Raw genomic sequence first — 16,350 nt, 5'->3', positions numbered from 1 at the left:
GACTATCAGTTTTATTTGAATATGAATATGAATGCTCTCTATCATGAATATTTACACAAATTATTTATCATCATTCCCCTCTTTCTTAGCCCGGCGGCGATCTTGAATCTTGCAAATTAAATCATGTCTCCTTTCATCTTCCTTGACCTGCTTTTCGTCAACATTCTCTAAGGCCACTGTGCTCTGCAACTTATGATTTCTCAAGAAGAGCGCTGCAGCCAGCAGAGGAACACAAAAACATAGTGCTACCACACAAAGCATTTTTTGTACGTAGCTGTATGCTTCATTCAAACCGTTTCTGGCCGGAGAACCCCATGGGTTGTTGAGAATGAATAGTTGAGGGGAGTCATAGGCCGCTGTAGCATCAGAGTGATTCATGGTTCTAAATATCTTTCTTGGCAATAAATTGGTCCATATGGCACCGCTGATTGCGGAACCGACAGCTGAGCCAATAGAATAGATGGATAAATACAGGGCTGTAACAACAGCCATCTTGGCGTGGGTTTTAATGGCTGCTTGAATTGAGGCCTGGGTAGTGTATGTGAAGAATCCCGCTCCCAAACCCAGCAAACATAACGATCCAGTAACTCCTGGCATGAATGGCCTATTGCCAAAAAAGTGAACCAACAAACCCAACGCTAAGAACCAACAGCCTATGCCGAAAATAATGAAGGGCTTTGTTCTTCTTGCCCTTATGATTACCAACCCAATCAAAGTACCGCAGATAATACAAACAAATGAGTAACTTGAAGTGATTCTCGTGGAAGCCAGAACTGACTGATCAAGAGTGATCATCAAAACAGTGAACAAATAGTCACCAAGTAAGTGATAGACAAAATTAATGTAGAAGGCGATGATTAAAGCCGCTAGGATACCACGATCCTCGATGAAGTCCCATGTCAACAAGGGATGTTTTGCACCTTTAGCCTCCCAAGTCAAAAAAATTGGTAATACCACCACCCAACCCACTACTTCAGGAACTATGATTCGAAAGTTGCGCCAATGATTGGAAGACCCCCCTGCCAGTACCAGCGGTATTAAAATACACCCAAACAATGCACACAGCAGACCGAATCCTACGAGGTCAAGTCTCCAAAAGAAAATGTCAACAATGTAGTCACGGAATGTCAACACCCTGTACATCCTAAACTCATTCTGAACCTTGCCTCGACAATTCTTGTAGGCCAAGTATCTCATATGCAGCAAGCAAAACGCTAGAGGAATACATGCACAAGGCATGATGAAGGCAAACATACCAATACCCCATTGCCACCTATCACCAATTAACTGTGTAATAAAACCACAGATCCAAATGTTGATCACAAAGGGAAGCGCAGGTACAAATGATGCGAATAATCTCCAGTTCAAATCTGAGAAATCACTAGCAATAACTCCCAGCATTATCTGTATGCCTATGAGACCTAGCTGATAAAGAATGGTGCCTGCACTAAATTTTGAAATATCGGTAGCCTTGCATTGGATGATAGTACCAATAATGTACAGTATAATGGAAAAATTGAGAACAGTTGTTCTACCAAAAATATCCGAACATCTAGCGAAACCGAACTGACCAGCAGTACCCATAACAGTTTTAATGCAATTAACAGTTCTCAACTGATTTTTGTCCCTGAACTTAGAAGTTGTCTGGTACTGATACGTAAATCGTACCAGTGAGTCCAAACTATAAACGTATGCTACCAAAAATATCGAGAAATAAAGCATCACTTTGTAAATCGGTTTATGATACTGCTGTTTGTAAAGCTCGATATTGATAACACCCGAGCCCTTGATGTACTTCTTGTCCCCGACACAATCGCTCTCATGTTCGTAAGCATCAGGCACATTTGAATTTGAATCAGAAGTATGGCCATCCTTCCCGCTGTCTAACGCTTTCAATCCTTCCTCGAGATCTGAAATGTCCACTGGTGTCGCAGTACTTGTCTCATCAAGCGAAGCCATGACTCATAAAATGATATTTTAATTTGCCTGAAGTACCACGCGACTAAAGATTTATCGTTATCTGAGACATCAAACCTTATGTACCAACGAGCATTTGACAGGACCCGATCCAATTGCTGGTTGCCCCTCGCAAAGTTATTTCGAGATTCAGCCTCGAGCAGGCTTATTTTACTGTCCGACAAGAGTTCTAACGCTCAAAATACCCCGACGCTTTACAATCTCACCGCTCGAAGCACCTCCTGCAGCCGTTTGCTTTTTTGAAAAAAGAGATACCAGGCGAAATTAACGGGCAAACTAACTGCATAATGACGTGATAATGATGCATTAATCGGACGTCGAGCGAAATAGTTAATTTCTTCTTGCTAGGAGGCAAAAAATTGTGTAAGAATCTTAACGGGAGGAACTGCTGAAACGTATTGAGCTACAGAACCTCCAACGAGATCTGCATTCTTTTCTTTCCTTTGCTCGAGCCTCCCACTAGAGGTGAGAATGTTAGTTGCGGCTCAACCGACGCAAATTAGACTATATCGCGCAGCTGAAAAATAGTTTCAGATCGCTTCAAGAATGCTTTTGTTGGATAAGTAAAGGCGCAAATGCTCCCGTCATTTTTGCAGTGAATGCCAATTCTTGACTGCCGGTCTATAAGAGTTGAAGCCTTTGAAATTGAAGTAGTTAGTAGTCTCGTAGAGTCTCATATGATTTTTTGATGCACTCTGTGACTTATCTCCTGGAAGTGTTGGTGTTGTCTGTGACTGTTTTCGGTGCTTGTTCACCTCCTATTCTGGGGAAGGATAATGCGCAGTGTAATACTGGTAATTTTAACGGCTGTGTCGCTGCGAAGACCGTTGAGTTGAGTGCTTTATGTAATGGTGATCCTGCTTTGGAATCTGCCTGCTTACAACAGGCCAGTTTGAGGGCTAATAAGGAATGTGGCTCGTTTTGTATGGATGTCACTGATTGTACTAGTTGCTTAAAGTCCATCGAATTGCTGGGTCTGAATCAGGATGCATGTAGTACCGGCGATATGACATATTGTGAGTGTTGAATTGATGTAGGTTATAGGGAGTTTCAAGTGAGAGGACGGCGAAGCTTGTCAAACGATGCCTCAAAGAATGATTTAGTCAGGAGACAACGCATTGAATGCGGATCGGATGGCAGAACGGTTCATTTATCATTCTCTTATCACTTTATTTGGATAGGACAGACTCGATTAGATAGGTGACTGAGTTGGGGTGGTTGCATCATGCCCTTAACTTAACAGGGGTTGAATAGGTAATGAGGCACATATAATAGCCAATGTTACTTGGTGTTAAGTTCTTCTCACTGATGCTAATTGTGTGTTTCAGCTTGAACAAATATGATGCAACTAGCTGATTCACTCAGTGAGATATATCTCGTTACTCCAGTACCCAACAGATGTTGGACATAAAAGGTGGTATAAAGACAGGACCATTTATATGACATCTGGTATCCTCATATCAACTCAGACTATTCATCAAGGAAACACATTCGCTCAAGACGGATTCTACTCAAAACCAAGTTTAGAGAAGCTATACGAATATGCCTCTAAGAACAAAGGAGCTAAACCATTTGGAATCAGAAGGCTACTCAACTCTTTCAACTATACAGGTAAATAATGTGCCTTCTGCCATAAAGTACCTCCAACCGCCGTTTTCAATAGCCAAGCATAGGTATAAATTAAATAGCAACGAGTCTTTAGAATTGCCAATTAGAAACGGCCTCAAGAGGAGTTGATGAGTAGAGGCCTCAGGGTTCGCATACATCCTACCAACGTTCAAAAAGAAATGGTTTCTAAATAGGTTGGGAAATGCGGCACACCTTCAACAGATCATTGAAGCTATGCCACAAGGAACGACGATCAACATTAAACTTTTACGAAGAAGTGCTCAATAAGAAAACGGATATCTCAGACTTCAGGAGCAATGGCTTAATGAGTATAATTATGACTTAAAGGACGGAGCAGTACGTGACTTGGAAAAACTTATGATTGTAACGCTGGTAAGTATAAGATACCGGGACGCCTGTAAAGTTGAAGTTTAAAATAAACAGGGATCCGTTTGAAAGCATTCATAAGAAGGTTTGGAACAACAAAGCGAAGTCGATCTATTGAGTAATATTTTCTTCTTCGAAGATGAATGCTGCAGAGCCGCTTCCAGAACAGCTGTTAGGAGAATTAAGGCTCCGAAGAACTAGGAAAAAGAAGTACTATCTTATTAATCTCAAGGTTGGTGAGGAAAAAGCTAGGGTACTTCACAAGAAAAACTCATATTTCTCGACCCTGAGGTTCGGACTTTTCTAACAGGGATAGCTTGCGACAAAATATTTTTGAAGTCGTTTGGTAAGAATGCAGTTGTCCGGATTTAGAGGCTCAAACATCGATGACAGAAGCTAATGTGGAATCGGCCGAGTTGAGAGACCACAAGAAGAGGTAGAACTAAGGGAAGAACCTAAAAAGCTAGACGGTAAGAAATCGCATACTGTTCAGGACATGAGCAAGAATTTAGCTCTGCTCTCGTGCGGAAACACATGCTTAAGTACTGTCGCAAGCATCTGATGGTAAGTGACAGTGCTCTAAATGGAGGAAGTGGTGGACTCGTCATGATGGGTTCCGCTCCTTGGTGCATTGTACGTCCGCTTGTGGTTTCAACCAGGAGTACTACAGCATCGGACTGCAATTTCTTCCATAAAATTAAAGACAAAGATAGAAATAAATGGGCTAATGCAGCGCTTAAAGATTACAATTAAAGTCTTAGGTCTTTAACAACTTCGTGTCTTTTACCTGTGAAATTATAAGGCAAACGGACTCAGATCAGCCCTAGAGCATAAATCCATTAATATTTGCTATCTTGTTGTTGCCTGGCGTTTGAGGCCTTTCGATGGTTTTGTCTCTTTTTGTGAGATCTAAGCTTGGCAAGTTTTGACTGGAACATCCGTCCTCGATGTTTTAGCCTCTCGACGCTAGCACTGGCATTGTTAGTGATCTTCGGCCACAATCTGACCAGAGTCGTAACCTTACATTGAAGTTTTCACCCCAGGATCGATGAAGATGAATTTTTTGCGGGAGTTTTTCTAGCTATTTCCCCACCGACCACAGGAACAACCAGGTAATATTCGTTGTTCCTAGTCCTTTGGAGCCGAGAGCCAATCAAGAGCAATTCCGAGAGTAGTTCGGCCGCACGCATCTTTGAGGACGAGAATATTGGTCCATAGAACGACTTGGCTTCCTTGTTCCAGAATCTTCACTAACCCAAAGTGTTCGAATCAGTTGCCTTTTATGTTTTGAACTTCAACTCAGAAGGCACTCCGGTTTTCTTATACTTGGCCATGTTACTATTATAGTTCTTGATCAAGTTTCGTAGCGGTTCGTCCATAAGTCATGGTTATACTAATCTTCTAACTTTCGCTTCTCAACTTGGCCTTGACTCATCAAACATGTGTTGACAAAAGTCTGAACTAAGGGAATCACATTTAAGTAATCTGAGTTCTAAGAGAAATATATTTACGGTTTCCTAGCTTCATTAGGATCGACACAGTTTCCTTTCTATGTGTAAGAAGCCTTATTGCTCATATGTTTGCTTCAAGGATTAAAGCTCCAGGCATGAATATGCGCTGTATCTGATATTTCAGTTGACCGTGGAAATTAGTAAATATCTATGAAAAAAATTAAATGTATGTCCTACAATACAAAGTAGATGAATCTTATTGCGTATACCTAAAGAGGCTAGCACCAGAAACGGTAAATACGGTAATAGAACGGCCTACTGGATATTTTCTCTTGCTCCTGCTCTCTCTGTTGTCTAAATAGTTCGACATTCTCGATAGAACAACCGGTATCAAGATCAATATTTCTGCGTTTGATATACCAGTTCCCCCAATCGTTACGGTAAAATCTGTGACCGAAGTAGACAACGATCATGATTGGTATACTGAGACAGTATTCGAAAAAGCCTCTTGCAGAGCTTTCACCTCCCACTGGAGATGATGCAACATATATTTCGCCGGCAATTAGAAGGAAGTTTAGCACACAACCTACAATACCTCCATAAACCCCTAGCATAGATTTGTATGCGATGTCACTTTTAGGTCTACCTTGAGCTCTTAACGCCATTCTGAACCTGACCTGCGATAAACATATGCAGAACCAAGTGAAGAAAGATGAGATGGAACATAGGGCAAAGAGCCAGGTGAAAACTTCACCCTCCTTATCACAAGCAACAAGGAAGCCTAATAAACCGAAAACACCACTGATCGCAATACCCACCAAAGGTCTACCCTTTTTGTCTATGAAGGAACATGCCTTTGGAAGTTGGCCCGCAGCACCTAGAGCTTGAATAATTCTCGAGGAAGCATAGACGCAGGAATTGCACACAGACAGAACAGCAATCAAAATAATTACATTCATGAAGTTCGCAACTTTTCCACCCATTGAACCAGAATTGCTTAGGGCGATCACAAACGGGGAAGCAGAAACATCTTCACTACTTGATCCATTTAACAATCTCTCGTCCGTATATGGTACCAAACATCCAATGATGACAACAGTGGTTATGTAGAAAACAGCGATACGCCAAAAAGTGCCCTTGGCGGCCCTGGCAATAGATGAGACATTTCTAGCTTCTGTACTGGTCAAAAGCACTAGTTCACTTCCACCAAAAGAGAAAGCTGCAGACACAAAAGTATTACACAGATTTTTGAAAACTGGTTGTGCAAAAGATCCAGGTTGGTGCCAATACTTTGTGCCGATATAACCCGATGAATCTGGGCCACCTCCAGCGATAAGAACAATACCAATAATGATGAAGATGATAATAGCTAGAACTTTGATAATGGATAAGAAAAACTCAGTCTCTGCAAAACCTCTCACTCCAAATAAATTCAAACCCATTATGAAGATGTAGAATATAGCGACCCACACTGCAGGATTCACTGATTGGTTCCAATATGTAATTGTGATAGAGCAACCAATAAGCTCGCTGGGGAAAGAGATGAGCCATGCCAATGCATAATTTGTGGAGACTGTAAAACCAACCGATTCATCCACAAACCTACTTACGTGAGTCGCATAGGATCCACTTACTGGATATTGACACGATAGTTCCGCTGCACTCTGGACCACACAGAACATTGATGTACCTACCAAAAGAAAACCAATCAAAAGAGCACCTGGACCAGAGGCCAAGGAATAGCCAAGCCCAATGAAAAGACCTGTCCCCAGGGTTCCTCCAATGGCAATCATAGTCAAATGTCTTTGATCTAAAACCTTTTGGTAAGGTTGAGATGCTAGTCTCCTCTGAATTCTCTCCTGCTCAGGAACATCGTTAATTTCTTGGTCTTCAGATATCAAAGTCAATTCATGTCTCTTGAATGAATTTTTTATCCTTCCCATCAAAGAATTTGATTCAGAAGTATTGAGTGATACCGAGCTCGAGAGAGCCTCGGTTTTGGCGAACTTCACCGGCTCCTTTTCAAAATTCATCGTTACAGTTTTCAATCCTCAAGCAAGAGAAACAACTTGGAGTAGAAGAGAACTATATTCTTATAGAGTGGCATCCAAAATGTTTATGTTATCTTCTCGAGATGGCTTCTTTTTTTTTTTTTTTTTCGTCAATGAGGCCGCCAACGAAAAAGACCCTGAGGACCTCGAGATTCCACAATTCAGCCGTACACTTCGTGGCTAACGCCACAGCAACATCAAAGTGTAGAGTGCTTCTGAAAACAGTGTAAATAGCCTTTCTGGCGTTAAAGCTTTAATTCAAGGAATTAAGTGGCGACTGCACTGGTGGTGAAGGAATTGCGATAGGTGCTTACTGTTAACACAGGCGCTGATGAAAAGCTCACAACAACATAGTTCTCTGAACTGTTATTGCCGAACATAGATCTCGTAGCCCTGATAGCTCAGCGTCATTCTCGTCAATCATACTAGTTGGAAGGGAAAGCCATTGTCCGTTGGCTATTACTAAGGTTGTTTCTAGCTTGCCATATGCTTCATAGATTCGAAAATTGTTACAGACCAATATTTACTAAACTAATTCGTTTCAGATCTATACTTTGAATCCCACTAAACTAGGCCCAAAAGCATCTGCTGATACTGGCAGTTTTTATCCATGACCACGTGTCATCTCCCAAAGGCCATTCGCTGCAACACTATAAGCGGCTAGAACCTGTTCACAGGTCTTTCAAAAGCCTGAAAGTTTTCTTAAAATTAGGACTTTGATTCCTTGGTCGACGAGAGGTAGCTTTCATCTTTTTTTCATCACCACTTTTGAAGGCAGTCATGTAGAGTATCTGCTTTATTCATGAGCAAACGTAATCATTCTCAACCAAAAAACAACCGTTCTACGAGTCTAGTAAAATTTCCTTATTTGTATGTTATCTTCTTCTTGCATATGCTTGCACCTCCCGGTTGAGTCCTTTGGTTTTGCGCGCTCGTAGACTTGAACAAAAAAAAACTAAGTTTAATGCTTGGCAGACATTGATGTAAGCACTTTAAGCTGTAGCGCTTGATCTGCAACCAATGAACAAAGATACATGTACGCAACTGATATGCCAAAAGGTTTCTCTTTGAATTGGGTTTTTCATCAAGTTTTTGATTGTGGAACACGCGTATCTTTTCTACTAGCCTTTACATCGGCTACCATTCTAGGAAACTACACAAGGGTTGGTCTAAATGAACTATCTTCCTATGAGCCATCGTACGTTGCATCCGGCTCCGTTCTGTGGAGTAACCTGGTCGCATGTATGATTATGGGAATGCTACAGGATTTGAAAAAGGGAGGCTGGTTTGAGCCTGAAGAACTATCGAACACCTTTGTCGTTTTCACCACTGGATATTGTGGAGCTTTGTCATCATATGCTACAATGATGCTTGAAATTTTCTTGCATTCAACCAGCTTAATGCCCTCCGATATAGCAAATGGCATTAAGCTCCCAAATCGAGCATACGGAATAATGGAATTCCTTTCCGTGTTACTTGTTCAATTGATTGTCTCAATGGGATCGTACGTTTTTGGTAGAAGCTTTGCTAAACACATTATTCTGCCGTTGGGGCCTCAGATGGATTTGCCCGAAGAGAAGAACGAACTTGTCCCGGAACCATCAGTTTCCGGATTCAAACTTTTGTGGACTTATAGACTTGTAAAGACCCTTCATTTGGTGTTTTCAATCGCCGCAATTCCGCTTATAGCGCTGATTATCGTCCTCAGTTGTGTTTACGATAACAAATCACGTTCACTGTGGACTTTGCCAGAATTGCTCTGTATCCCCGGAGGTTTCCTAAGATATTACTTGGCAGTGTGGTTCAATTCGTCCCTCGAGTTTTTTCCTCTAGGTACTTTTTATGCCAATCAGTTTGCAGTAATTACATTAGCCGTCTTTACAATGTGTCTGCGTGGCAGAAGTAACTCGGATCCCTCTATGCCAATTGCTAAAACCATAACTCAGTGTCATGTTCTTTCTGCACTATCAACTGGATTTTCAGGAACTTTGAGTACCATAAGCACTTTCATCAACGAAGGCTACCATTTACCACTTTCAAAAGCCCTAATCTATTACGGCCTCTCAATCATTGGGTCGTATTGTTTTTTCGTTGTTATGTTAGGATCGCTTGCGTGGACCAGGGGTCTGACCAACAGTGCATGCTGACTACGATTCACCTTTACCAGCTCCATCTGTGATATATTTTTTAATAGAGAATACGACTCAAGAGCCATGAGTTGACAGAATAAAAACTATGCTTGTTATTCCCATGGCCTTTGTTTTCCCTCATCAGGCATTGTATTTCGGTTACTGTACATTTTAGGTTCATAATGCCAACCAAGCCAAAATTTCAAGAAGTTATGTTTAAGTGAATTACTCGACACGCAAGAATAATACGCGATCAAATAATACGATTTCAACCTGGTTAGGAGTCTTGTCAAATCGCTGCAATATAAAAATGTGATGAGTATGCTCGAATGATATATGAGCCGAATTAGGAGCGTGCAGGACCACGTCAAAAAGTCTGCCATTAATGAAGCAGATATCTCGATTGATTAAGACTTTTCACCAATATTTTGAATAGTGGTTTAGATACTGTAAAGCTGCATTGCACGTCTCTAATAACTCGACATAACCTTAGTTTCGCCTATTACTAAAATCATGACTGATACAGATTTAGGAATAAATCATCCTCACAAAAAACTTGATCTAACTAAATTAATAGGAAGTAAGCACCCATTTTTGAACATCTTCTATAAGTTTGATGTTGAAAGATCATGTTGCATCAAAAAAAAAAAGATTATTTAATAGCTAGTTGAATTGTACGTCTACAAGTCCTAATTACACTGGAGCTTGAGGTAACAATTTTTAAACATCTGAATCTTAGCAAGACTCAAAGAAAAAATTATAGAATATGTACTGTATCGATTACAGCCAACATCCTGCCTGAGAGTTTTGTCATAAGTTAAGGTTTCAACGTAGGGTTTCTTGCGTAAAATTCAGCTCTGAGAATTATGTGCTTTAATGATGCTTTGTCATCTTTAGTAGATAAAGCAGCTTTTGGTCAGCAATCAAGAAAACATTGCCTTGGAGATTGTGGGCATCTTGGGTTGCTTAATGCTTTTTACTCCAGCCTGATTAATTGAACATGATTACCGGATATAGGATGATCCGGATAAAAAATAGAACCAGAATATATTATTATTAAGTTTATTTAGGGAATTTTTATAATGGTTAAATTTATCAATCAATTGAATATATCCAACTCTTATCATTTCTTCCAATAAATACTATTTTCAATGGTAATGATAACTGGAACAATAATGAAGGATTATGCTAAGCTTGAACAAGCAACCATATTTAACTGATATTGAATGTCTAAGACCATTAAGAACGACTATTATTTTCTATGTCTACAATAGCAGCATCATAGCGCCAACTATAACTGAACCATATGAGTAGTCCATTCTCAAGGCCTCGTTAGCACTTTCAGGCACAAATTGAATAGTAGACGAAGAGCCTGGTGCGTAATTCGAAGCAGACCTCGAGCCTAATGAGGAGCCTAATGAGGAGCCTAATGAGGAGCCTGATGAGGAGCCTGATGAGGAGCCTGATGAGGAGGAGCCGGAGCCAGAGGAAGCACCAGTGGAGGTAGCGGAGGCTAAAGAACCACTTTCAGCTATAGAAGGAGCCAGGGTGCTGGTGGCAGACCCCGCTGGAATTACCGAGGTAGTCAATGGGCAGTAGGTGGTATAAGTGGTGTGCTCATTAGTAACGTTGTCGAGTTGGACCCCGAGTTGGACCCCGAGTTGGAATCAGAGTTGGAATCAGAGTTGGAGTCTGGGCTAGCGGTCGAGCTAGGGTTGGATTCCGAGCTTGCAGCAGCGGAAGTAGGAGCCATTGAAGATGGGGAAGGAGAGTTGGAAGAACCAGTGTCACCATCTGGGTGCAAAGAACCTGTCGGAGCATTAGCACCACAGTAGTCATCAACATAACAGTCATATTTACTACCGCTTTTCTCCAGGTTATCACAAGCGGCCAAAGTTTCACCATCCATTTCGTGGATTAAAATATCGTAGATTGCACCTGGCTTACCGTAAGGGTAAACTTGCCAGCTTACGTTCGAAGAACTGAAATAATCCTTAAGGGCACTCAATAACTCTCCTGCTGGTCAGGGAAGAAAGAATCGATGGCGTCATTTTTTTTTCACATATGATACCAGCACCATACTTTTGAGTAAGAGCATTAAAACCCGGAGTCCATTTTTGACCCTCATCCAATGCTTCCCAACTGAACTGAACGTTATAAAAACCGATTGCATTTACCATTTTTGTATTTTCGAGCGATTGAATTTAAAAGATATTACTGACTTTGTGTGAAAATCATTTAATTCGAGCTCTTAGGGAACCGCGGAAGTTCTGTTCTATTGTCGAAATATCAGTAATACCTCTCCTGTGGAGACCTAGTAACAGGTGTAGTTCATCTGCGCGTATGCCAAAGAGCCCTCTTTTGGTGAGAATAAAAGGCCTAGCGCACTGTAACACGAAGATCTCGGTCTCAACGCGGTTCCGATAACTTAAAGACCCACAACAATAGTGCAATCCAATTAGGTAATTAATGCAGTTACTGCAGTAAAACCAGTCGAAATATGTGGAGAAGCATAACAAGTGGTGACGGACCCTGCTCATTGGGCCAGCATCATGAGTTTTCACTGAGATTAGTTCGAGAGGCTAAGTGCGCCGACGACTTTGCATTTTTACAACGACTCTCACTGATTGTCTACTTTGGCATCGTGCAGTAATTTCTGATGATCTTTCCTCATGCGAGGGACTTCTACCATTAAGCTCTGCATACACTGCGCACTGAGCAACAGATATATTTTCTAGAAATGTTCTTGATAAATTTTTACAACTTCAACAAGCATTTTGGAGAAGAGATAATACAGTAATACCATTTGAGGGATCGAGCAACCTAGGCAATTAAGCGCCTGCTTGACAGGGTGGTCAATTTGGTAAATAGCGTCGTCCTTCGTAGCATGCCAAAACCTATGAATATGTGGTACACTATCTGATCGCCTTGCAACAGTTGGGTGGTAACGTTATCTTGCTCAGTTTTTAGACAAATGACATGTGGTTCAGCTTTTATAACCCTTATGTCTCATTCAAGCATGTTAACCTCTTTGTCATGAAATATGCTAGCAAGGAGAGGGACATCGAGAAGCTTTCTCGAACACAGAAATGATCAAAACTCAAAATGAACCCCAATTTGGAGAAGTTGCGCCCTGGTTAACCAAGTACTTCAAGTCGCGTCACGCGGCTCGAAATCCTCTGTTGAGGACTCTGTTTGTGTGCCATCAGTCATCGTATCTGGTGATAGGCCAAAAATTCGTAACTGTTGTGGTACAAGGCGGTTTGTGAGATCGCCTCTTGAATGCTATTTGCTGGTGTGAGTCCTTTCTGATGTCAAAACTGAAATTGAGTCAAAAATCTGACACAGATAAACATTTGCATCTCGAGTCCAGGCTTTGCGATAGGCAAATGTCGATCTCATGCTTTCAATACATTCTTGATGTCGGATCGTAGTCTAAGCTGTTGCCTTTGCATGATGCGTTTTGCCATCAAGGTACATGACGCTCTTGCGTATCCTGCTATCCCTCTTTGACCCCGACTGTCATTACACGTCTGTTGTCTCAAACTCGGATAGGAGCTCTCCGAGAAGCCTCATTTTTGGTTTGGGGCCTATTTTAATCATCCAGAACTGGCTTCTCTTGAGATACCCATAATTTGCAGCTCATTCCAACCACCTATATCTGCCAGTTGATAATCAAAGTCCATCATTGGTTGGTTGTTGTCGAGGAAGGAAAACAGAACAAAATGATAATATCCAGAATAACGAATGAGGAGGAGACATACAGCGAGCGACTAAATGAACAGCTTTTTACGAGCAGTAATATTAACCCATTCATGAAACCATCTTTGATTAATAAAAAGAACTTAGGCTTGAGGTTTCGTTTAAAGCTTTAGTCCTTATTTCTAAGTTTCATTGATACGCGAGATTTCACTCCATGAAACCTGCACAGCGGGAAAGAAATAAGGCGAGGCGAGAAGGTACCAGATGCTCTAAGTATCAGAGATAGACAAGGGCATTGGTTTTGAAGTGAAATGACCAGATGGGAGTCTCAAAGTACACCAAATTGTTTCTGGACAGTCTTTATCTCAAAGGCAGTGCTAGGTTGAAATAGTAATGGTGGAAAGCCCGGATCTTCTATTGCGCTGGCTCACTGGACTCATTAGCTGTGAAACTTTAGCGCATGTGAAGCAAATACATCAATTACTTGCTTAAAGAATGTCGGCCTTACCGAACTAGACAACATAAAAATGCTTTTTACAAATAACTGGACACAGCTATTCTGGCGTTTATCACATTAAATTTCCGAAAGTCGGGAAGCATGGTTCTCTATGGGTTGGTAAAGCACATAATTTGGTCTTACCACATTCAGTTTCCAAACATGATGATACTGACAGTTTGCATATATAAATCGCGAAATCTGATGGTCTCCGTTTGTGGAGTAGTAGATGAATTCGTCCGAAGATGATTATGCAGCAAATGATCTGTCTTATAATTGGCCCAAGATCCATTGAGTTTATAACATCATACACTCCATATTGAGGCAGGTTATCTCACAGACTTGATAAGTGATTACCCAAGGTTTAAAAAAAACAATATTGGCCTTGAATATATTAAGTCGTAAAATCATTTGGGGAAAAACCAAGATTTCGGATGTTTCCTCATGGCTTTGAATTAAAAAGAAGTGCTTATTGCAAGATTTCATAGTATTATATGAGTGTTTCGATTACAATTGCCACAGTATTAGAAACAGGCTTTGATCAACTGAGTGGTAAGGTGGCTAGTTCTTTACCAAAAAAAAAAAGCTCCATCACAAAACGGCAAATAATGCGAGTCAATAGTGAAAAAACTCAACGAATGACTACGCAATTGTAACCAAGTTGGTGCTCTTAGCGCGATGCTACCTCGGTCGCGATTGTTCAACAAGGATGTGATTTCAATCAAATATACATGGCCAACAGGCTGAGTTTGGATGGCAAAGTGCAGGACGAGATGCGTTTTATAACTTTTGGATTTTGTATGCGTTCTTCGTCAAACGCAAGGTTAACCTTTCTGCTCTTCAGTATTGGGGCGCAATGCTTGACAATCTCTTCAAAATGCAATCAGTGCGGCTCGGGATATTCCAACTTGTCGCGGTCTGAAATTTCTGCCCCTAAAAAACTGATCCCCTTTGAGCACAATTTAACCCATTTGCTTGCTAGCTAAAGGTAACGGTATTCCAGTCTTCTCACATCATTCTCGATTGTCTTTACGTTTTCATTCTCTCTTTAGAAGCGCAACCGGGATATCGAATAGCAGAGCAGCTGTTTCAACCAAGATGTACTCCATTAACGCAGAGGGATTGTGAATGGAGAAAATGCGCCACTAAGAAATTTTCTGTAATAAATGAAGAGCTAACCATCTAGAAACGTCGTCCATTACCCACCACTAAAGTTCAGCTTTGCCGATCAATCTAGCATCTTCAGCCGCTCGGCCAGTCTTTGACTGGTAAGAGAAGAGGCGCTTGACAGCCTTGAAAGAGTAATGATAAAATTTAAATGAGGGGTTATATTGACAAAAGGTTATGATAAATATGTTATTGTAATATTAATGGAGATAAGATTAATTTCTAATGTGGGTGTAAAGGAACGTCGAGTTAGGACATATCTGGATAGTAGGCACATAAGTTAGAATTGTTCAAGAAAATTGTCAAATAGCTAACTACGTACTAAAAATACAAAACCGAAAAGTGAACTAAAGATATCAATTTTCATTACGTTTGCACTCAGCCCTACTTAGTTAATCATTAAGATTGGCCCTGTTTATTTTTAGCTGTTAATCTTCAGGTTCTTTGCTCTAGAAATTTAAGATACTACTTCAGTGGAAAGCCGATAAAGTTTTTAAAGTTAAGGTATATCTCTAGGAACAGATAATGAGGGAAAACTACTTATTTTAATGGAAGTTGCCCCCCAATCAGACAAAAATACTTAAGGATGTGATTAAAGCAAAATGAGAAGTTAAAGAGAATAATACCAAAAAAATCAAAAGAATTAACTATGCTCTGATCTTCAAAATTAATATATATAATAATAAAAATGCTTGAAAACCTAAACTACCTAAATCATAAAATGGTAAGATAAAGCTACGAATACTCTAATCTCAATACAACATATATTAAATAATATTTGGATATTTTTCTTTCTTGCAGTTTTTGAAGTATGGATCTATGAATCATTTTAACCACAAACAAATCATAATCTCTATTCACTACAAGATAAAAGAAAGCCTTAAAAAAGGAGCTAGCTGTTTATGTCAGAACTGATATAAATCTTCAATGAAACTTTCCCATTTTCTCTTAATAGCAAGAGAAATAAATCTCAATGCAAATGTTATGTTTTGCTTCATTCTTATTCAGTAGCGATGGACTAAGAGGAGTTGTTTTAACTTTTCAATAGGCATAGCATCCCATGATACTTGTGAATGCCGGTTTGCAGACTATTAGTAGAGGTATACCGTATGCCCCAGCTTTTTAATTGTTTTCTTATTAATGAATATAAACGGCTTTAAATTATTCTTGCGCTCTCAAAGAAAGCCAGCTTTGGCCACGACCCAACCCTAAATGTAGTTTGGAAAAAGTGCCATTTATGTTAATGCACGCCTCTCCATTATTGGTTGGTGGTATCAGGCATTAAGATTGGGCCACTTAGTAAAAATGATCGAACTTGAACAGCACTGACATCAAGTGGTATGCTCTGAAATTGGAGGGGAGTTTTTATTCCCCACTGCACT

At 40.4% G+C, this 16,350-nt stretch overlaps 3 protein-coding genes across 3 annotated transcripts; 1 reads left to right on the top strand and 2 right to left on the bottom strand.

Annotated features, from left to right (window-relative positions):
* Window positions 1–60: 60 nt before the first annotated feature.
* TDEL0B00140 (uncharacterized protein) lies at window positions 61–1,959 on the bottom strand (the record flags this gene model as incomplete). Its single annotated transcript, XM_003679306.1, has 1 exon — window positions 61–1,959. The coding sequence occupies one exon, from the start codon at window positions 1,957–1,959 to the stop codon at window positions 61–63; it is 1,899 nt and encodes a 632-aa protein (XP_003679354.1).
* A 3,742-nt stretch (window positions 1,960–5,701) lies between these two features.
* TDEL0B00130 (amino acid permease) lies at window positions 5,702–7,456 on the bottom strand (the record flags this gene model as incomplete). Its single annotated transcript, XM_003679305.1, has 1 exon — window positions 5,702–7,456. One exon carries the CDS (start codon window positions 7,454–7,456, stop codon window positions 5,702–5,704), a length of 1,755 nt encoding a protein of 584 aa, XP_003679353.1.
* A 1,052-nt stretch (window positions 7,457–8,508) lies between these two features.
* On the top strand, window positions 8,509–9,621 carry TDEL0B00120 (FluC/FEX family fluoride channel; the record flags this gene model as incomplete). The annotated part of the gene is made up of 1 exon (XM_003679304.1): window positions 8,509–9,621. One exon carries the CDS (start codon window positions 8,509–8,511, stop codon window positions 9,619–9,621), a length of 1,113 nt encoding a protein of 370 aa, XP_003679352.1.
* Between the last annotated feature and the right edge of the window lie 6,729 nt (window positions 9,622–16,350).

The sequence above is a fragment of the Torulaspora delbrueckii genome, chromosome 2, assembly GCF_000243375.1.
Source record: "Torulaspora delbrueckii CBS 1146 chromosome 2, complete genome".
NCBI lineage: Eukaryota > Fungi > Ascomycota > Saccharomycetes > Saccharomycetales > Saccharomycetaceae > Torulaspora > Torulaspora delbrueckii.
This window is presented reverse-complemented; position numbering and strand designations above follow the sequence as displayed.